Source organism: Microtus pennsylvanicus, chromosome 19, assembly GCF_037038515.1.
Source record: "Microtus pennsylvanicus isolate mMicPen1 chromosome 19, mMicPen1.hap1, whole genome shotgun sequence".
NCBI lineage: Eukaryota > Metazoa > Chordata > Mammalia > Rodentia > Cricetidae > Microtus > Microtus pennsylvanicus.
This window is the reverse complement of record NC_134597.1, coordinates 34,946,354-34,970,120: the sequence shown is the minus strand read 5'-3', so window position 1 is coordinate 34,970,120 and position 23,767 is coordinate 34,946,354. Positions and strand designations below refer to the sequence as shown.

Genomic DNA, 23,767 nt, shown 5'->3' with positions numbered 1-23,767 from the left:
TTTATGGATTTTTTGGTTAAGAATTTGTTGGATTTAATGTTTCCTTTGACCGATGAATCTATTTCCTCTATAGTATATTAGACACCTGACATTCTTTCTTCTATCTCCTGTATTCTGTTGTTTATACTTACCTCTGTACTTCCTGTCTGTCTACCCAGATTTTCCAAATCCAGAATTTCTTTGGTTTGTGTTTTCTTTATTGACTCTATTTCAGTCTTCAAGTGTTGAACTGTTTACTTCACCTATTTATCTCTTCTTGGTTTTGCTTGTTTTTTTTTTTTTTTGAGTGATTTATTATTTTTTTTCTAATTTTTTGTTTGTCTTTTTTTCCATTTCTTTAAGGGAGATTTCATTCTCTCTTTAAAGGTTTCCATTGTCTTCATAAAGCTACATTTAAATTGTTTTCTTCTGCTTCATCAGGTTTAGGATGATCAAGTCTTTCTCTTGTGTGACCAGTGGTTTCTGATATTACCATATTGCTTTTTAGGTTGTTGTATGAATTCTTGTATTGGTGCCTACCAATCTCTTCCTCCAAATGAGGCCAGCAGTGACTATGTGTCTTGGTCCAGTCCTTGCAGTGAATGTCTGGGTCTTTAGGAATTGTTCTTGGTCTGTTCTGTACTATCAATGTCTGTGTCTCAAGGAACCACTGAGGTTTCTCTAAGCCTGTTTTCTTGGTCTCTGCTCCTGATTACACTTTGGTACACTCAGTGTTATAGCAAGCTCTTGGTCCCCTCAGTATTGTAGGAAGCTGTGTTTCAGAGTTCCACCAAGGTTGCAGGAAAATAGGCGAGTCTGGGGGCAGCACAGGGCTAGTAGCTTACAGGGTCCGATGGATGGGGTTGGGTAATGGGGCAGGCTACCTGCAGGAAACTCTCCTGTAGGCTGGCTAGAAAAGCCAAGGCAGTTGGGGAAGGGGCCCAGAGTTTTGACTCTTATGGATATCCTAGAGAGTGGGGTGTCACACTACATGGCTGGTCACTCACATCTTATTCTCCTCAGTATTATAATGAGCTACATTTCAGAGTTCCACTGAGGTTGTAGGAGGATTGGCAAGATTCAAAATTGGGGGGATATGGCCTATTAGCTTGCAGGGTCTGGTGGATAGGGGTGGGTATTAGGCATTCTTACTAATTTGTAAGTTGTATATTTTATAAGTTATTCTTGAGTTGTAATTAGATTCCAACTGAGCAAATCTCCCCCTGTATATTTATATCTTGTCCATATGATTTTATATTTATTCTCTTGCCTAGGATGTCCAGACAAGTGTACAAAATAAACAAATTATAAAATAATAAATGTTCCATATTGAAAGAGATATGAAGCCATATTATCTTTGCTTGTATTTTCAAATTAAAGAAAATACTTACATGTGGAACCATATACTTACCTAAATAAAACTATCTATAGTTCCAAATGTTGGTTTTTCTAAATATTTCATCCATCCTTAATTAAATAGTGGAGGATATGTAGGTTCCCTGGGAAGGAGAAATAGATGAGATTTCCTGAGGAAATGTGAATGGGAGGGTGGAAGGGGAAGAGTAGTGAGCAAGTAGAGGCTGCCCGGCTAGCTCAGCCCCAAAATAATCACACAGAAACTGTATTAATTAAATTCTGGGCCCATTAGCTCTAGCACCTTATTGGCTAACTCCCACATCTTTATTTACCCCATTTCTATCTCTCTGTATATCACCATGAGGTCATGGCCCACCAGAAAATTTTCAGCAAATCTATCTCAGGCCGCAGATCCATGGCATCCATCTGGCTCTGTTTTCTTCTTCCAGGAATTCAGTTCTGTCTTCTAAGCCTAAGTTCTGCCCTATCAGGCCAAGGCAGTTTATTAATTCATTCATCAATATAAGCAACACAAAGAGGGGACTCCTACATTAGAGAAAAGGAGGAGGGAAAGAAGAACTTGAGGGAAAGGGATGGTTGAGATGGGGGAAGGACAGAGATGGAGAGCAAAGAAAGAGATACCTTGATTGAGGGAGGCATTATGAGGCTAGGAAGAAAACTGACACTAGAGAATTAATTCTTAATCAAAATAGTTTTAGTTCTCTTATTGCTTTTGTATTTCCATATGAACTATGTATTTTCAAGATCCATGTAACTAGAAAACTAAGAAACACTATTTTGTACACTAAGCAGTCCCATAAACTATATTAAATTAAAAGCCATAATATATAGAGGATCCAGTGAAGTCCCATGTTATTCCTGTGCTTACTTCTTTGAACTCCATGAGTTCAAATGAGCTTTGCTCAGCTCAATTAGAGGGCCTAGTTATCCTTTTGTCTTGCATCCCCTCAGTTTTTATATTCTTTCCATCTTCTCTTCTGTGTGGTATCCTGAATACAGAGTGGAAGGATTCGATGGAGACATTCCATTTAGAGCTATTTGTTCAAAGGTCTCTGTGTTTTTCTGTCTCTGTCTCTGTCTCTCTCTCTCTGTATGCATATGTGTGTGTGTGTGTGTGTGTGTGTGTGTGTGTGTGTGTGTGATTGAGTGCATGTGTGTGATGTGTGACTGTGGGACTTTGTATTTGCTCTGATGTTCTTATTTACTGCATTAGATAGTTTATCTGACAATGTTTAAATAAAACACTGATATATGAATATAGAAGAATATCATTAAAAGTTATTTTATTGTTACTTTTTTAAAAAATTAGTATTTGATTTGATTTTTTGTCTGGATCTGTAGGCACTCTGATTTCTGGTACTCATTCACCAGAGCAATGTGTGGTATGGGTTCAAATTAGAGGAATAGGCCATAAGTCTAATCATACATTGGGTGGTTACCCAAGTTTTATAAAACCATTGCCTAGCATATTCTGCACATAGAACAGCAGTGTAGATCAAATGTTTTATGGCTTGGCTTTTTTTGATTGTTTTTGGAAGCTTGTAGGGTACCCTCCCTTCCAAGACACTAGAAGATAGGGGTAAAAATAGTATGTAGGCATCATGTTCAATCGGATGCATGGGATGTTTCAGCAATCAGATTTTGTTGTCCATTTGTAGAGAGAAACTTATCATATTGGCAATCTCTTGTGTTGTTAGGAGATTTCCAAGGACCCCTTGGGCCAAGGACTTCAATGAATATAACCCAGTCCTGGTAATAGAAGCCTCTTTTGGTGAAAATACATGGTTACTTGGTACTCTGTCTCCCTTATTATTTGGAAACCTCATTAACATTATCTATATATCCCAGTTATGACATTTCTTCTGTAGTAGTTTCCAGACCAACCCTCAACTGTCCCTCAATTCTTGGTATCTCTCCACACACTTCTGCGGTGGAATATTCCTTTACACTGTGTGAATATATGATGCAGTGATTGGTTTAATAAAGAAGCTGACTGGCCAATAGCTAGAAAGAAAGAGAATGGGCAGGAAACACTGACTTGGAGAATGCTGGTAAGAGGAAGGGCAGAGGTAAGGAGTTGCCAGCCAGTCAGAGAAAGAGGTGGATACACAAATTGAAGTAGAGTTATAAGTCACAAGCCTTGGGGAAGCACATTGATTAACAGAAATGGTTTATGTTGTAAGAGCTAGTGAGTAACAAGCCTTGATGTGGGAAGGACGTATGTCTGTTGATTTCATTGGTTAATAAAGGAACTGCCTTGGCCCATTTGATAGGCCAGCCCTTAGGTGGGTGGAATAGACAGAACAGAATGCTGGGAAGAAGGGAAGTGAGTCAGACGCAATGAAGCTCCAGTCCAAGATGGACATAGGCTAGAATCTTCCCTGTAAGCCAAACCTCGTGGTGTTACACAGATTACTAGGTATAGGTTAAAGCAAGATATGAGAATTAGCCAGTAAGAGGCTAGAGCTAATGGGCCAGGAAGTGTTTAAAAGAATACAATTTGTGTGTTATTATTTCGGGTGTAAAGCTAACCATGTGAGAGCTGGGCGGGATGAAAAGCAGTCCTGCCTGCAGCTCCTTCCACAAAGCCTGAGCCCTTGACTGAGTATTTATAACTAATATAAGCCTCAGTGTGTTTTTGAAAGAGACTGCCTGAAATGAAAACTCCCTACTCATTTCCTCCCTCAACCCTAATTCTACATGTCCCCCACTTGATCATTGCATTCCCATCCCTACATTCAAAATAGATTCATAAAACATAATCTATTTTCTTTTCTAATGAGATCCATATGACTCCCCCACTGCTAATCACTTCCTTTATAGAAGAGCTCTATCCATTTCCTATATTATATCTTCAAAACCTGAGGTTCTCATTTTCATTTCTTATGTTCTATAAGTGTAGCATCTATCTGTAGATTATATTCAAAATCCTAAATTTTTCATTTACATAATTCCCTCAGTTTGGGTTTTCTTTATCCTTCTTTTTCCACCTTCAGGGCTTAAACAGATTCATTACTTTCTTCCCACTCTTTGTGTTTTCCAAGACTGCTTTAAGGGATTTATTAATTTCTTATTTAAGCACCTCTATCATGCTATTACACACTCCAGCCATGTTGGAATACTCAGGACCTGCTGTGGTCAGGTCACTGGGCTTTAGTGAAGACATATTGCCCTGGCTGTTATTATTTTGTTTTCATGCTGGCATCCAGGTTTTAGGATAATATTGATGATAGTTTTAAGGGCTGTATCTGCTTTTGATTTTGGTGGCAGATGTTTTGTTCTAAAGTTTCAGTTTCCTCTCTAGATTTTAGGAGAGCCTGATGACTCTGTGTTGTCTGGTAGGTTTCGCCATTGGGGTTTCTAGGTAGAATGGGTTTTGAGTATTGAGAGGGGACACATAGGAATAGAGATAGGCTAGGTATATGAAGAGCTTTACATGAAGGAGCAGAGCAGAGAGTCTAAGAAGCAGAGGATCTTCTTCTTTAGTTTCCTTGCAATAGAGATAGACAATGAAGAGAGGTCACTACCAGAGGTCAGATATAGTGCTTGGGATGAGACTTGAAGTTTGGATCAGTGTCCTTGGCTTTTTCATATTTGCCTTTGGAATGAATACATTGGATTATGGGATTATTTGAAAGTGTGAATTTTGAAAGAGAAGATTTTTGTGGTCCCTTGGGGATAGGGACAGAGGGGAAATTGATATCTTTCCATATTCTGATATGTTCATTTTTTCTTCAGTGTTTTTAAGTGTTTATATATAGGCCTTAACTTGCTTGGTTAGAGTTACCCAAATACATATGTTTGAGACTATTTTGAAAAGTATTGTTTCCATCATGAGTTGCTTGTCATTTGTATATGTGAAGGCCACAGATTTACTTTTATATCCTCTTTCTTTATCCAAAGTGTTCTTCAGGTGTTGTAATTTTTAGTAGTTAAATTGGGTCATTGTTGAATACTATCATATCTTCTGTGAATAAATAAACTTAGACTTCTTCCTTCCAATTATCATCCCTTTGGTCTCCTTTCATTGTCTTATGGTTCTAGGCAAAACTTTATGTACAATAATGAATAAGTATAATGTGGATAACCATATCTTGTTCCTGATTTTGTTGGTAATATTTCGAGTTTCTTTCCATCAAGTTTGATGTATGTTATGGGCTTGCTGTGTATATCACTTCTATCATTACTAGAGATCCCTTGTATCTTTAATCTTTCTTGGAATTTGATCGTGAAGGGATGTTGGACTTTGGTAAAGGGTATTTTTATCTTCTAATAAGATGATCATGTGGGCTTTTCTCTTCAGTCTGTGCATGTGGTGGATTTTACTTAGTGAGTTACTCATGTTTAATCATCCATGCATCCCTTAGTTGAAACACAGAAGCATGCTTAGTCATAGTGGATGATTTTTTTCAATGTATTTTGCATTTGGTTTGTGAGTGCTTTATTGAGAAGATTTCCAGCTTTGCTGATGGGGTAGCTGGACTGCAATTCTCTTTTATTTTTGGGTTTTTTGGGTAGTTTAAGTTTCACTGTAATAGTCTCTCATTAAATTAATTGGGCAAAGTTTCTTTTGTTTTTAATATGTAGAATAATTAGAGGAGTATTGGCCTTAACTCTCCTTTGAAAATCTCCCTCTTTCTGACACTCTTTCTTCTCCTCAAGCCTTTTAGAGAATTCTTTCACTTCCATTTCTATTTAATTTTGTGAGTTTTTCCCTTGCTAACATTTATGTTTGGTGATTTTGCTTTGTTACAAAATATCAATATCATAGCTAAATTTCCCTTTAATCTTGGTGATTTTCTCACCCAGACTCTCAGTTCATATTCTCATGTTTTTCATGTGCTTATTTGTAACCTTTTTGAAGTTATTCATTATTTCACAAGTAAACATTCATTTTCTTGATACTTTGACAAATGTAATGTCTTTGAATTCAGTATTTGTGGAGCTAGTCCTTTGTTGTGTTGTTTTATATATGCTTTTGTATCACAATTAGCATATTTATGGATTGGCTATTTCAGTTTTGAAAGAAACATTGTCTTAAGAAGTAGTCTTTTTTTGGACTATAAGTGCCTATTACCTTCCTGATAAAGAAATAAATAACACCAACGGCAAGAACAAAAGGAATGAAAACCTCTATCATAGTAGCTAAACTTTATTATTTACTCATTTTGTTGCGCCTTTTAAATATATTTAACAAGATAATTTAACTGTTAAAAAGTTCATTTGTATTCATAATTTTAGGAAAATTTATCATGCTAGGAAAGATAAAAACATGGGTACTTGAATTTGGTTTGGCTGGTTGTATAATGTGGACAGTTAGATGGCAGAGAATGATAAACATTTTTACTTAGATTGCTGTTTAAGTTTTTATTATATTATTTCAAATACAGTTTCCTCTCCATCTTCTCCTACAATTCCCTGCCCCACTTCCCATTTACCCCTTCCATCCAAGCCTTCTCTGTTCAGAAAGAGGCAAGTATCTCATGGGACTCAACAAAGCATTTTATATCATGTTGAGGGTGAACCAAGCTTCTTCACTGCATCAAAGTCAATAATTATTTACAAAATGCACATAATAACTACAAAAGAAAAAGAAAGATTTGATGTAAGAAATGATTAAATAAAAAAGAGGCAAAATGTGAACAATAAAGAAAACAGTGTAAGATTTTCCTCCATGGAAAAAAATCTATTTTAAAATAAAGAGATATAAGAAATGTATGCAGAATCTGGCTATTACAAATAATACTCCTATGAACATAGTTGAAGAAATGCTTTTGTCATATGATCGGGCATCTCTTGGGTATATTCCCTAGAGTGGTATGGCTGGGTCCAGGAGTAGGTTGATCCCGAATTTCCTGAGAAACCAAAACACTGATTTTCAAAGTGGTTGCACAAGATTGCATTCCCACCAGCCATGGATGAGTGTGCCCCTTACTCCACAACCTCTCCAGCAAAGGCTATCATTGGTGTTTTTGATTTTAGCCATTCTGACAGGTGTAAGATGGTATCTCAAAGTTGTTTTGATTGCTAAGGAGGTTGAGCATGACCTTAAGTGTCTTTTGGCCATTTGAACTTCTTCTGTTGAGAATTCTCTGTTCAGTTCAGTGCCCCATTTTTTAATTGGGTTAATTAGCATTTTAAAGTCTAGTTTCTTGAGTTCTCTATATATTTTGGAGATCAGACCTTTGTCTGTTGCGGGATTGGTGAAGATCTTCTCCCAGTCAGTAGGTTGCCTTTTTGTCTTAGTGACAGTGTCCTTTGCTTTACAGAAGCTTCTCAGTTTCAGTAGGTCCCATTTATTCAATGTTGCCCTTAATGTCTGTGCTGCTGGGGTTATACCTAGGAAGCGATCTCCTGTGTCCATCTGTTGTAGGGTACTTCCCACTTTCTCTTCTATCAGGTTCAGTGTGTTCGGACTGATATTGAGGTCTTTGATCCATTTGGACTTGAGTTTTGTGCATGGTGATAGATATGGGTCTATTTTCATTCTACAGATTGACATCCACAACCTAGATGTCCTTCAATGGAAGAGTGGATGAAGAAAGTGTGAAATATATACACAGTAGAGTACTACGCTGCGGTAAAAAAACAATGATATCGAATTTTGCATGCAAATGGATGGAAATAGAAAACACTATCCTGAGTGAGGTAACCCCGACTCAAAAAGATGAACATGGGATGTACTCACACATAATTGGTTTCTAGCCATAAATAAGGGTCACGGAGTCTACAATTGGTGAACCTAAAGAAGCTAAATAAAAAGGTGAACCCAAGGAAAAACATATAGTTATCCTCTTGCCTATGGGAAGTAGACAAAATTGCCGGGGAGGAAAGTGGGATCCGGGGGGTGGGGTGGGTTGGGGGTAAGGGGAGATGGGGAGAGAAAAGTGAGAAGGGGAGAATTGGGGGAACTTGGGGAAACAGGATGATTGGGATAAAGGAAGGCTGGATAGGGGAGCACGGAAACACAATTTTTAGTTAAGGGAGCCACCTTAGGGCTGGCAAGAGACTTGAACCTAGAGTTGCTCCCAGGAGCCCAAGGCGATGTCCCCAGTTAGTTCCTTGGGCAGATGAGGATAGGGAACCTGAAATGACCCTATCCTATAGCAATACTGACGAATATCTTGCATATCACCATAGAACCTTCATCTGGTGATGGATGGAGATAGAGACAGCGACCCACACTGGAGCACTGGACTGAGCTCCCAAGGTCCCAATGAGGAGCAGAAGGAGGAAGAACATAAGCAAGGAAGTCAAAACCACGAGGGGTGCACCCACCCACTGAGACAGTGGGGCTGATCTATTGGGAGCTCACCAAGGCCAGCTGGACTGGGACTGAAAAAACATGGGATAAACCTGGACTCTCTAAACATGGCGAACAATGAGGGATGATGAGAAGCCAAGGACAATGGCATGGGGTTTTGATCCTACTTCATGTTCTGGCTTTGTGGGAGCCTAGCCAGTTTGGATGTTCGCCTTTCTAGACATGGACGGAGAGGGGAGGACCTTGTACTTTCCACAGGGCAGGGAACCCTGACTGCTCTTTGGACTGGAGAGGGAGGGGGAGAGGAGTGGGGGTAGGGGGAGAAGGCTGGGAGGAGGGGGAAACTTTTTTTTTCCTTTTCTCAATAAAAAAAAAGAAAAAAAAAAGAAAACTGCACCCACCAGAGGCACTAGACTGTGGACACCAAATAAAGCTATCACAGCCCCCCCCCCCAAAAAAAAAAGAAATGTATGCAGAGAGAAATTAAAAAATAGGTTGGGATACTTAGTTATTATGGTGGAAAAGAAAAAAAAGTAAAAGAAATGAAACATAAAAATCAGTCATTACAGAAAAGCCAAGATATAGATCAGCTTCTCTTTAGTTTGCATAGAATTGATGTTTTCCTTGTGAAGATTCATTAATTGGTAGGAGAATCTCCTGTAATTATTTTCATTTAGATAGGTGCTGAATCAAGACTAATCAAGGGCAAATTGTCTTCTAAAATTGTTTTCATTGCTGGGCGGTGATGGCGCACGCCTTTATTCCCAGCACTTGGGAGGCAGAGGCAGGTGGATCTCTGTGAGTTTGAGGCCAGCCTGGTCTAAAAGAGCTAGTTCCAGGACAGGAACTAAAAGCTATGGAGAAATCCTATCTCAAAAAATTAAAAAAAAAAAGTTTTCATTGTAGAAGTTTCCTTTCTTGTGACCAGGAACCCATGATGGTCTTTCTAAGCTTTGTCTTCTATGTTCAGTGCAACTTCTAACTCACTCTATATACTTCCCAGTTGCCGTAACTTATGTGACTAATATCAAAACGCTGAGATGCCCTGAAAATGAGTTGAATATAGGAGGCAACAAACAGAATACTTACACAGGAGTAGAGGATCAGTCTTATGCTTTCAAACCTATCCAGAACTCTCTATACATACTCTACAAAAGAGAGGGAGTTGCAGTAATTGAGTCATGTGTTGGTTTAGTTTTAACTGTCAACTCCGCACAATTGATAATCACCTGAGAAAAGAGGCACAATGCAATGGTCTTGATCCATCATCACAACGACGCTTCTCCACTTTGTTATATGACAACTGATATCTTTTCATAGGCTATCTTGTCTTAGAAGTGCAACATTTTTCCTCAAACTGTATATATTTACTCAAGAAATATTTATAAAATTCTGTGGCTATTACAAGTGTTCTAGAGTTGAATCAAAGTGTAATGTAGAAAATAGTGCCATGCTTTGTTTTCTGTGCCCTTTAACTATTCATTGTGTGATTCCACACTCATGTGATAAACAGATATTAGAAGTAGAAAATATGTGCCTACAACTTTCTCTAAATTTGTCTCTGGCGATGAGACAAGCTGCTAAAATAGTGCTGGGTGCTGGGTGCTGGTATGCTATGAGGTACAGGTCCACTGGACAGAAACTCTACAGAGATGCTAATATGGTGACTATCTTAGTAGGGAAGAAGTATGAGAAGGTGAGATAAAGAATAATTCCATTATTATTATTTCAGTAAAAATAGAAACAGATACATAAAAGTCTTCCTTTAAATTAATACTGATTCATTTAACTTGCAGTTTGCTTTTTTTTCTTTTTTTTAATTGAAAAAATTTCTGCCTCCCCCCGCCTCCGATTTCCCTCCCCCAACTCCTCTCCCCCTCCCCCACTTTTTTCCCTCCACTCCTTTCTCCCTCACTCTCCAGTCCAAAGGGCAGTCAGGGTTCCCTGCCCTGTGGAAGACCAAGGTCCTCCCCCCTCCATCCAGGAATAGGAAGGTGAGCATCCAAACAGGCTAGGCTCCCACAAAGCCAGTACATGCAGTAGGATCAAAACCCCGTGCCATTGTCCTTGGTTTCTCATCAGCCCTCATTGTCCGCTGTGTTCAAAGAATCCGGTTTTATCCCATGCTTTTTCAGTCGCAGTCCACTTGGCTTTGGTGAGCTCCCAATAGATCAGCCCCACTGTCTCAGTGGGTGGGTGCACCCCTCGCAGTCTTGACTTCCGTGCTCATGTTCGTCCTCCTTCTGCTCCTCATTTGGACCTTGGGAGCTCAGTCCAGTGCTCCAATGTGGGTCTCTGTCTCTATCTCCATCCATCACCAGATGAAGGTTCTATGGTGATATGCAAGATATTCATCAGTATGACTGTAGGATAGGACCATTTCAAGTTCCCTCTCTTCAGCTGCCCAAGGAACTCACTGCGGACATGTCCCTGGACACCTGAGAGCCCCTCTAGAGTCAAGTCTCTTGCCAACCCTAAGATGGCTCCCTTAATTAGGATATATACTTCCCTGTTCCCATACCTGCCCTTCCTTTATCCCAACCATCCCATTCCCCCAAGTTCCCCCAACCCTCCCCTTCTCAATTTTCTCTCCCCATTTCCCCTTACCCACATCCCACCCCACCCCCAAGTTCCCAATTTTTGCCCGGCAATCTTGTCTACTTCCAACATCCAGGAGGATGACTATATGTTTTTCTTTGAGTTCACCTTCTTATTTAGCTTCTCTAGGATCACAAATTATAGGCTCAATGTCCCTTATTTATGGCTAGAAACCAATTATGAGTGAGTACATCCCATGTTCATCTTTTTGGGTCTGGGATACTTCACTCAGGATAGTGTTTTCTATTTCCATCCATTTGCATGCAAAATTCAAGATGTCATTGTTTTTTAACGCTGAGCAGTTTGCTTTGTTTATAAAAGTTGATGACATGAAAGATGGACACCGATACCTGAAGTATACATGTAAATTTTGATGTATGGCTTTTAAAGGGAATAGTTTTCTTTAAGCATTACTAATAGAACAAATAGTAAGACTATATTGGTGATCTAGATACATTAATGCTGACTGCCTCTGCTTTGCAAGCATTAATAATCTGAATAATTCATAATGATCATGTATACTATATTAGTGAAATAACAAAAAGAAAGAAAAGAGCACCACGAACAATTAATGAAATTTCCAAAAATGCAAACTCAAAGTTACAGAAAGAAATAGGCCTGCAGACAATGTCAGCATAATATTGAGAATCAAACCTAGGTACTAAAATCAATAGATATCTGTTCATAGACTTGAGAGATTGCTACCTTGTTAAAACCTTAATATTTTATGTCTATAAGGAATATGTAATGTGTTATATATAATTTCTGCTCAATTGCTTATTATTTCTTTTTTTCTTTGAGACTATATTACATTATTTTTCCCTTCCCTTACTTCTGAACTCTCTTCCCTATACATTTATTTGCTATCTTTTAAATTCATAAATTTGTTTAATTTGTTACTATATGTTTATATATACACATATATACATACACATATAAATATATTCCTAAATATGTTCTGCTTTGCCTGTATTATGTTACTTATATGTATGTCTTGGTGTTGACCATTTAAATTGGATGTACACATGATGCTTTCTTCCTGGTGATGACTATTTCTCCCTATCCCAGCCTGCTTTAATTACCTACAGTTCATTGTGTAATTTTTTGACATTGTTGGCTTTTCTATGTCCACTATGGCATATGTATTGCTCTCGTTCTTCTCAGCCTTCTCAGGCAATTATATTGTTGAGGATTAATGGGCTTAGCATCTGACATAACTAGGAGAAACATATCCACAGCAAAACCGCTGAACCTCCGTCTCTGAAAGTCTTCCCATCTCTTAATTCTCAGAGACTTGGGTACAGGAATTATTTTCTTTCTTTCTTTCTTTCTTTCTTTCTTTCTTTCTTTCTTTCTTTCTTTCTTTCTTTTTTCTTTTTCTTTCTTTTTTTTTGAGACAGGGATTCTCCTTGGCTTTGGAGCCTGTCCTGGCACTAGCTCCTGTAGACCAGGCTAGCATTGAACTCACAGAGATCCACCTGTCTCTGTCTCCCAAGTGCTGGGATTAAAGGCATGCACCACTACTGCCCGGCCAGTAATTATTTTGTTAACGTGTCTATTGGGACTGAGCTCCACAACTACCAATTTTATTGGTTTGGTTTTCTTTAGTGTTCTCCATTTGTTGCAAAAATAAGTTCCTTAATGCAGAGTGAGGACTATGTATATCTCTAGGCGTAAAGACAAATATTCAGAATGTAATTAGGGATTGTACTTGTTTATTAAAGTAATGGTTGTAGCTTTTTCTTAAGGATCTGTGACTGAGCTAGTCCTGTGTATTTTATTCTTTTTAAACACCACACATAATTCTCTCATGCTTAGCAAGTTTTATAGTCTAATTAGGGAACTGTTGGTTCCTGCCAGGTTTGACATCATAGGAAGAAATTGTAAACAACCTACATATCCTTCAACTAGATAAGTAGATATGAAAGTGTGGTACATATACACTATGGAATACTATTTACCTGTAAAGAAAATTGAAATCATGAACTTTGCAGGTAAATGACTGGACCACAATAAACGATCATATTGAGTGAAATAACCCAGAATCCAAATGACATATTCTTTCTCATTGGAAGCTGCTAGCTTCAAATACTGAGATGTGTGTACATATTCTAAAAAAAGTAGGAAAAGTTAAAAACTAGGAAGATAAAAAAAGGCAATTGCCAGAGTAAGGGAATGGGAGAAAAATGGTGAAAGAAAGACAGAATATAAGAGAGATGATTGGGAAAATGAAAAATGACAAGTGAGAGAGTGGCCAAGAAGATAAACACAGGAGGCAGGAGGGTAAAATATAAGCAATGATACCTGAAAATATGGTAAAGAATTATGACAATAAATTTTTAAAAAACCTATAATACCTGGAAAAATGTGCGTGTGTGTGTGTGTGTGTGTGTGTGTGTGTGTGTGTGTGTGTGTGTGACACACATAGATAATTTCTTATCTGGGCTAAGAATCTTTCCTCCAGGAGCCAAACATCTAAACAGACCCAATATCCAACATTTGGAAAGACTGCTTTTGAGTTGTTCATTAGGGTTGTCCAAGAGACTCCTGAAAACTTACAGGCTATTGCTATTGCACTTGTTGTTTGCACCCAGAGATGATAGGTAAATGTCTTGAGTTGAATATATCTGCATTTCAGACACAGGGCCCAGAGTCTTCTGAGCTGAAAAGACCTGAGTGCCTTCTGTAGGACTAGGTTTCATGGTACCAGAAGTTGTCAGCAAGACCACAGATGTCAGAAGCACCAATAGTCCTAAACACTCATGAAGCCTAGGATCACCTTACTTTTATGAGAAACTGTCATTTAAAAATCTATTTGTGCATACAAAATTTACAAGCACACACAAACACATGTGCACCCTCACATACACAAAGGCATACAAACATTTGAAATAAATATAATCAAAGAAAAAGAGGCTGTAAATTTTAGAATAGAGGGCCAGGGAAGAGGCCTGAAGGAGGGTATTTGGGAGAGGCTGGAGGAGAAAAAGGAGACAGAAGTAATGGAAGTCTTTTCAAATTAAAACACTTTTGAAAAGAAGTGGATGTGCAAAAAAGTTTCTAAAGGGAAAAAAGAGAGAAAATACTAATCAGTAACCAGTGACATACAGAGAGACAACTAAGCCTTGTAGTTCACACTGATATTTCAAGGGCCACCTGAGAAGGAAAGTGATAGTTGTCTCAGAAAGAATAAAATATAATGCAATTTTAGGTTGTAATGTAGCATGTAGAGAAATGATTGAGCTTGCTCAAGGTTACATCTAGTGACAAAGAAACAAAAGCAAGTGATAATTTGAGTGTGTTTTGCTTGATTTGAGATTCTTTGCCATGATGTTTCAAAGCACCTAGACAGACAATGTGCCTGCTGCACAAAGTCCTCATGTTTAGCAGAGTTGCTACAGGAGCAAATGCAAAGGAGGCCAGTGAGCACAAAGGAGAAGAGGCAATCCCCAGGTTCATCATCTGCTTGGAGAAGGATACTGTAAGAAAAAACCCTCTGTGCATTTATTTTCTTTCATTGTCACTCCAATAACAATCAATCCATAGGGAGAGTAACCTAAGTGTGGGAATGTCTATGTAGCTCTCAGACTACTGCATACATATTCTCTTATCATGGATAAGTGGAAGGAAATGTTATAGGCATATGAGGAATAGAGATGGGGGAACCTATTCTTGTGGGCACATGAAAAAATCCTATATGTTTACTCTGAGGAAAAAATATGTTTCCACAATAATCAATATGTGTAGGAATCTTAGCGTCTATGATGATAAATGAATACGTTAATACGTTCAGGACCCACTGCAAGAAAGTAGAGAAACTCCTGTTCAAAATATATGATATTTATTGCTAATGATGAATGTGTTCATGGAAGTGTTCTGTTCATTCAAAAACCACACAAATGTAAAAGAATATTAAGAATTTTTATCACCTATATTCTGATATATAATTTTTTTTAAAAAAACCCTCTGTTTCTTCTACAATTTAGTGTTAGCTTTTTGTCAACTACTGCTGACTTACAATTCCATGCAACATTTTTGGAGGAGTAGGATGCTCTCCGTATCTCAAGGATAGATAAAGATAACCTCGAATGGGTATAAATTTCTCACAGACAAGAGCATAAAGTGATAAGACCAAGACACAGAAAGTAAGGAATTCAGTTTATTGATATAGTGATTTCAGAGGGATGAAAGATTCTTAGTTAGCAGCAATGACGTTCTTAATCCAGGTAACATAGTTGCAGACCTTGGTGTACAGATAACAGAGATTCTTCTGGGCACATCCATAGCCCAGGGTGATGATACCCTGAAGCTGTCCATTGCAGACCACAGGGCCACCAGAGTCACCCTAAGATAGAGGAATAAAGTGTTTATTGTAGGGGCATGTGAAAAAAAAAGACCACACTCACTATTACCTAAAGATACAATTCTAGCCTCCCTAAATCTCTATTTTTTTAATCTAATCCCCTATTCTCATTAATGTGTTAAAATGACATCCGGAAGATATGTCTCATGGAACCACGAGAGAAAACGTCCTGACCACATACTTGGCCAATCCACTCACACTCCTGGAAAAAAAGGTATTTATGTGAAAAGGGAGCCAATTACCTGGCAGGGACCTTTGCCTCCCTCCATGGAGTCAAAACAAATCATGTTACTGGTTATCTGTCCGGGATAGGTGGATTGAATTGTGGCATTCAGGCACTGGAGCAGGTCGGGCTTGTTCACTTTAAATAAAAGAGAATAAAGAAATGTGATTGAGAACAGGCTTGGGATCAATATTTTAGTATTGTCCAGTATGTGATGCCTGAAGCTGTCATTGAAGACCACGTGAGGCACTAGAGTCACCCTGGGATAAATTGGTATAGAGGATTACTGTGTTTTCTGCAAGATATTAAGAATAGCCCTTATTGATGTCTTTTGGTACTAATGATAATACATTCTGCAACACTCCTGTTTACATCTGTAGCAGATCATTCTGTTTAGGTCAATGCCTCTTGTGACCATCTTAGAACCTTGTGTTTACTGGGTACTGCAATGCATTTATGGCCTAGAAGCCAATCATTTATGTGTAGAATCTGGCTTAGTTCTCAAAAGATGTGGATGAAGTACTCACCACCAGAGCTCAAGGTGTTGCCCCAGCCAGAGATGAGGCACTGAGTGCCCACAACTGCGCAGGAGGTTGGCAGAGCTACAGTGGCCACTTGGGCATTGAGGGTCACAGGGGAAACGAGCTTGATCAGCATGATGTCATTGTTCAGGATTGATGAACTAAAGCTGGGGTGCTTGATGATCTTGGAGGCATTGACATACTGCTCAGTGCCTTCCGCGACATTGATGTTGTGCTCTCCCAGTCTCACTTGGATGCGGCTGTTGGAAAGAAAAGACATGGCAGTATGTTCCTCTCCATTACATATGATAGTTCATAGTCATTTATTCTTTTTTCTGGATAAATCTCGAGATGGAATGAGGCAGGTTTAGTGTCACAAAAGTAGCAGAGGTGTGATGTGGAAGTACCATCTTGAGACCCAAAATCCTCTCTACATCAAAGACAGGTAATATGAGTAGCTGGAGACTGCATACTACCTTACTGTTCTCTAATGGATGCAAACCATCCAGTAAATTGATCTAATGCTTGGCAGAAGATACACATGACTTTAGTCCCTCACTCAGTGGCAGAGGCATGAAGATCTTTGAAACCAAGGCCAGCCTGGACTACAAAGTGAGTTCTCAGTCAGTCAGAGCTACACAGAGAAACCCTATCTCAATAAACACACACACACACAAACCAAAAGGAATAGCTTGAACAGTGCAAGTTTGGCACCTCAGAACTTGCTTTGAATTTTAGCTATCTTGGTTCATTTCTCAACTTGCTGAATTAGAATCTTGATGATCCAGATGCATGCTCTGGTAAGAAACCCTCTTTTAATGAAGCTGATACCTGTTTATCTCTGTATAATAAAATGAGTTTGAAAAGGCAGTTTGAGCTCATGGCCTGAGCCATCATTGTATCTTCTCAACATGCCCTAGGTTAGTGGACATCAATTGGACAAGTATGACATTAGAATGCCAGTTGTCACTTTGCTATTTCTTTAGGTGGCCCCTTCTGTCCATGTCCACTATCCCTAATCATGGTTTAAGTTTCCCCCATTTATAAAATGAAGATATTGCCTTATGATTGTACAAAGCTCCAATCATCCATTTAGAAACCTTGTGCTTAAAAACCATAACTACATGTTACTGAGCAATATAATTTATAGAAACTATGCCATCATATAGACTACATATGGAAACATTTAAGTACCAAAACTGTAGTAGCATCACAAAAATGCAGTTGATGTTGACATCCAGTTAGATGTTATAGTTAAAATATGAATTTTAATGATCTATCAAGAAAATTCTGTCCACTTCCAGAATGAGAATGGATATATTAAATCTCCTTTATAATTCAAAAAAGTTTACTGATTGTCCACACTCAGAAAATACTATTTATCTCCCTGCTACACGACCCGGTATAACTATGTGAAGTCTTTGAGTGACTTCATGTTAGTTCTATTATCGCTAATATTCATTTTTCTTTCTGTTGTTATTTTTTCCCGGGTCAACTTTGGATATTTCAGGGTTGTAAAAGGCTGAATATTCATTGACCTTATTCTCTACAAACTCATGAAAGAATAAGAGTCAACAATCTCTCTTCACTGACTCTTCCATTCATCTAAATACCTCAGTTGATGGCTGATCTAATTCCATTCCCTTGGAAATGTCACATATGCTCTGTAAAGACAGAGCCCATCACTTACCTCTTGGAGCAATGAGCTGCAGACACCACCCATTGGTTAGCGATGAGGGCACCTCCACAGAAGTGGTAGCCAGAGTTCAGAGACACCTGGTAGGGGACTGAATTCTTCGGGCAGGTGTAACCTCCAACAATCCTATCATCGTCTCCAGGGAAAGCGACTTTAGTAGAAAAGAAGAGAGAAGACAATTCATCAAGATACGTTCAGCGTTCAGACATGTGTCAACCTTAAACTAATAGGAATTCTATTTTATTACAGTAACTAAAGGCTAAAGGCAACAGTAGGACTACGGTGTCTTCTAATAGTTCATAATACAGAGCACTGTCCATAATACAATAGAAAGATTCTCTGTAAGTGACAATGTTCTGATGTGTTACAGGGGACAGGGCAAGGAATGCCCTCAGACTGCAGGATTAAGCACAGGGATTGTTGTCTGATCCACTACTTGCTTTGATCTAGTTTATGATTCCTTAAAACCCCGTGTATTACAGAGCTTAAGGGTATTAGGATAGTTGAAACTATCTTGGAAAATATCTTGGGTATATAGATCTCAATATATCTAAGTGATTTCACTGCTCAATCTACATATTAAGGTCTTATGTAGGCTATAGTGATAGAATACTATTGACCATATCATTGATTTTTTTAAAACTTGATTGTATGTTTATGAGTCTTAATATCATTTCTGCATTTAATATTAATAGTAATTAATAAGAAATAAGAAAATTATAATATATATTAAATTCATATATATATATATATATATATATATACACACACACACATACATATATCAGAAATGTCCTTCCTATTAAAAAGTTACTGCTTCAGACAAATATGGTCAGAACTTTAAGACATTAATCCCCAATAGAATGAGGTTTTCAACTTCCAATATGAGTATTTATCTGTAAATATATTCATGGCTGAGCTATCCCCAAAATGTTGGACCCAAACCAGAGTTCTTAAGATTCATTTCACAGAACCTTTACATGCCTTCCATTTCTAACTTTAGGGATCCCATAGTAAACAGCAGTTGAGGGGTAAGAAAGATGAAGCTTACAAAGAAACAAAAAAATACAGATACAAAGCTACTGTAGGAAGACAGGGGACACTTCAGTACAGAAAGTACAAGAAGCATCTTTAGTGGTAAGGTTCATGCCTTTAGGAGAAGGAAGAGTAGTACCTGGGTTAAGGCATGGAACTCACCAGCAGCTCCCACAAGGGCCAGGAACAGGAGTGCACTCATCTTGGCAAAAGGTAGTGAGTGCTTGGGGAGAGCCTGCATTTATACTCTGCTGGAGGGAGAAGGAAGTAGAGAGGAAAGGTACCCCACTGTCCCTTCCCAAGCACACCTGTGGGTTTTACCTTCCTAGGTCATGAATTATCTCTGCTTTATTTGTCCATTCTGTGGGTAGGTGAGATACATGTGAAATGGAAATTTTTCTTCTTGGCGAGAACAGCTAATTCTTGAAAGGAAGCCAGGATGCAAAACAGTAGAATTTTAGACTAGCTATGTAGTTGGGTCTTCCTGGGCTTATATAAAGACATTAGCTGGTAGAGCACAATCATGGTCCTTTCATATACCCAGACTTCAAAGAAATTTAATTTCAGGAAGACCTGGTATTGGTAATTTAGTGGGTATTCAGAGACATGAACCCTATGAGAAAAGTTACATTGTTTCTGTATCTTATAAATATGAGCTGAAGAGTCTTATCTCCAGAATAATCTATCATATAGAAAGGGACAGTGATCATAATTAGAAAATACATTCGTGACAAATTGATGAAAGGACTTGCTCAAATCTGTTGGCTTTCTGCTGAATAACCTCTGTAACAAGGCTCATACCTAGCAAGTGATTTGAAACATGGGGATAAAGTGAGAGTAGGAGCTTCCTCAGTGAGTCCCAAAGATAGAATAATACCACATTCTCCTTTCCTTTGTGTCAAGACCTTTGACTCTCACTGGTTATGTTTTTATGGATCTAGTTTGAGCTTTTTCATTGTTGTATTAAAAATCTGCATAAAATTTAACACTTCCCTGTCATCTAGAAGTAGGCAGTTTGAAATAGAAATCACTCTTCAAACATGGTATGAGAAAGGCCTTGAACAATGGTCAGTCTGACTTCTGTTCAAAATAAATTTTCATCTAGAAGATCCATGAATGAGTTTGAAAAAAAATAAACCACTAAATACCAGCTTTGGAATTTATTCAGAACTAACCCTCCAGAAAAAGCGCATTTAAAAATTGTATGTGAGATTATATCTAATTTATCCTGTTGTAGGATCTCTTTACTTTCTAATTAGTCTGATGTCAGTGTTGTTGAGACAAGAACAAGCAAATTTCATAACTGAATTATCTAACTTGTAGAGGAAAATATTTTAGAAGTGCTTATAAAAGTGAACAATCTAAGTTCAGAGCCCTGTGATTGGTTTTGATGTACTGAGCATGCAGGATGTTGAAAGAAATGGATACCAGCATGTACTGGAGAAAACAACCTTGAGAGGCCTGTTAAATCCCATCAAAATTCTTTACAGATCTGGAGAGGACAATAATCAACTTTATATGGAAAAACAAAAAACCCAGGATAGCCAAAACAATCCTATACAATAAAGGATCTTCTGGAGGCATTACCATCCCTGACTTCAAACTCTATTACAGAGCTACAGTAATGAAAACAGGGTGGTACTGGCATAAAAACAGAGAAGTCGACCAATGGAATCGTATAGAAGACCCGGATTTTACCCCACAAACCTATGAACACCTCATTTTCGATAAAGGAGCTAAAAGTATACAATGGAAGAAAGAAAGCATCTTCAACAAATGGTGCTGGCACAACTGGATGTCAACCTGTAGAAGAATGAAAATAGACCCATATCTATCACCGTGCACAAAACTCAAGTCCAAATGGATTAAAGACCTCATTATCAGCCCAAAAACACTGAACCTGATAGAAGAGAAAGTGGGAAATACCCTACAACAGATGGGCACAGGTGATCGCTTCTTAGGTATAACCCCAGAAGCACAGGCATTAAGGGCAACATTGAATAAATGGGACCTACTAAAACTGAGAAGCTTCTGTAAAGCAAAGGACACTGTCACTAAGACACAAAGGCAACCTACTGACTGGGAGAAGATCTTCACCAACCCCGCAACAGACAAAGGTCTGATTTCCAAAATATATAGAGAACTCAAGAAACTAGACTTTAAAATGCTAATTAACCCAATTAAAAAATGGGGCACTGAACTGAACAGAGAATTCTCAACAGAAGAACTTCAAATGGCCAAAAGATACTTAAGGTCATGCTCAATTTCCTTAGCAATCAGGGAAATGCAAATCAAAACAACTTTGAGATACCATCTTACACCTGTCAGAATGGCTAAAGTCAAAAACAACAAGGATAGCCTTTGCTGGAGAGGCTGTGGAGGAAGGGGTACCCTCATCCATTGCTGGTGGGAATGCAATCTTGTGCAACCACTGTGGAAGTCAGTGTTTCGGTTTCTCAGGAAATTCGGGATCAACCTACCCCTGGACCCAGCAATACCACTCTTGGGAATTTACCCAAGAGATGCTCTATCACATGTCAAAAGCATTTGTTCAACTATGTTCATAGCAGTATTATTTGTAATAGCCAGAACCTGGAAACAACCTAGATGCCCTTCAATGGAAGAATGGATGAAGAAAGTATGGAATATATACACACTAGAGTACTACGCTGCGGTAAAAAACAATGACTTCTCGAATTTTGCATGCAAATGGATGGAAATAGAAAACACTATCCTGAGTGAGGTATCCCAGACCCAAAAAGAAGAACATGGGATGTACTCACTCATAATTGGTTTCTAGCCATAAATAAGGGTCACAGAATCTACAATTGGCGAACCTAAAGAAGCTAAGTAAGAAGGTGAACACAAGGAAAAACATATCGTTATCCTCTTGGATAAGGGAAGTAGACAAAATTGCCGGGGAGAAAAGTGGGATCTTGGGGGTGGGGTGGGAAGGGGGTAAGGGGAGATGGGGAGAGAAAAGGTAGAAGGGAAGGAGGGGGGACTTGGGGAAATAGGAGGATCGGGATAAAGGAAGGTTGGATAGGGGAGCACGGAACCACAATCCTTAGTTAAGGGACCCACTTTAGGGTGGACAGGAGAATTGACCCTAGAGGGGCTCCCAGGAGCCCAAGCTGAGGTCCCCAGTTAGTTCCTTGGGCAGCTGAGGATAGGGAACCTGAGATGACCCCATCCTAGCGCAATACTGACGAATATCTTGCATATCATCTTAGAACTTTCATCTGGCGAGGGATGGAGATAGAGACAGAGACCCACACTGGAGCACTGGACTGAGCTCCCAAGGTCCCAATGAGGAGCAGAAGGAGGGAGAACATGAGCAAAGATGTCGGGACCACGAGGAGTGCACCCACCCACTGAGACTGTGGAGCTGATCTACTGGGAGCTCACCAAGGCCAGCTGGACTATTACCAAAAAAAGCATGGGATAAAACTGAACTCTCTGATCATGACGAACAATGAGGGCTGATGAGACGCCAAGGACAATGGCACGCAGTTTTGATCCTACGCAATCTGCTGGCTTGGTGGGAGCCTAGCCAGTCTGGATGTTCACCTTCCTAGATATGGACGGAGGGGGGAGGACCTAGGACTTACCACAGGGCAGGGAACCCTGACTGCTCTTTGGACTGGAGAGAGAGGGGGAGAGGAGTGGGGGGAAGGGGAGAGGGGTGGGAGGAGGGGGAGAAGAGTGGGAGGAGAGGGAGAAGAGTGGGAGGAGGGGGAGGGAAAGGGGAGGCTGGGAGGAGGTGGAAATTTGTTTTTTTAATAAGAAATAAAAAATATCTATAAAAAAAAATATCTTTGTACCCACTCTTGGCATGACTGGTTCAGCTGCACAACAGAATTAGGACTTTGAGCTCTCACCTCTATACTCTAAACGTTATAAAATGGCCCATGGGGGTCATGCCTGAGTGGAGTACTATTTTATTTCTAAAATACCTTATAGATTTTCAAGACATTTCATACAAGAGTCATGCACTACATTTCCTATGTATAGAACCCTCATTTTCTCTTGCAAAACCCTGTCTCAAAAAACAAAATAAAAAGCTTTTTATGGTGAAGTATGAAGAAAGGAATTATTTCGAATTAATAAGTAAGGTACATTGACTCAGATGAATTCAATTTTTTGCATGAATCTAACTTAAACTGTCATAAGTACTCAAGGCTTCAAAAAGATAAGAAAACTCTTGTGAAGTATCAAATTTGTTGCAGGTGGTATGTGAAAGGCTACTGCCAAAAAGCCAATGGTCCCTAGGAGACAAGTAAGACGTCTGGCTCCTCTTGCCATTTTTTCCCTTGAAACAGTATAAACACCAAATTTATATTTTCCTGGCCTTGTGTTTCAGAACCTTACTTTATCATGGCCCAGTTACTCCATTTATAACACTGGGCATTTTGGTCCTCATGTCCAGATGACAGAGTTTGATGATATTATTATGGTTATCTTGGATACTAAGAAATACTTTTGCCATATTGGTAAATCTAATTGTAAAATTGGTGTTTTACTTTCTTATCAGAATTATTTAGAGGCCTAGTGGTTTGGAGGAAAAAGTGAGATATTTCTTCTAGTATTTTCATATTCCACTATATTCAAGCCAGGTGGACCACAATGGGATTATCCGCAATGAATAGGGGAAATTATTTTATACAGATGGATGTTGACATCCATTGATTTCACCATGACCCTACTTGTA

At 38.8% G+C, this 23,767-nt stretch overlaps 3 protein-coding genes across 3 annotated transcripts in view; all 3 read right to left on the bottom strand.

Annotated features, from left to right (window-relative positions):
* Positions 1-19,263, bottom strand: part of LOC142838309 (trypsin-4-like) — a 35,181-nt gene extending 15,918 nt beyond the window's left edge. The window contains exon 1 of the mRNA XM_075953673.1: positions 19,219-19,263. Within this exon, the coding sequence (XP_075809788.1) occupies positions 19,219-19,258 (40 nt within the window). The 5' untranslated portion in view covers positions 19,259-19,263. The remainder of the gene's footprint in view (positions 1-19,218) is intronic.
* The window catches only part of LOC142838452 (M1-specific T cell receptor beta chain-like), a 320,262-nt gene that overhangs the window by 172,310 nt on the left and 124,185 nt on the right, over positions 1-23,767 (bottom strand). The gene's annotated exons all lie outside the window — the stretch shown is intronic.
* On the bottom strand, positions 15,381-16,588 carry LOC142838310 (trypsin-4-like). Its single transcript, XM_075953675.1, has 3 exons — positions 16,332-16,588; positions 15,824-15,942; positions 15,381-15,563 (listed from the first exon to the last, which is right to left on the bottom strand). Exons 1-3 carry the CDS (start codon positions 16,459-16,461, stop codon positions 15,414-15,416), a joined length of 399 nt encoding a protein of 132 aa, XP_075809790.1. The 5' UTR covers positions 16,462-16,588; the 3' UTR covers positions 15,381-15,413.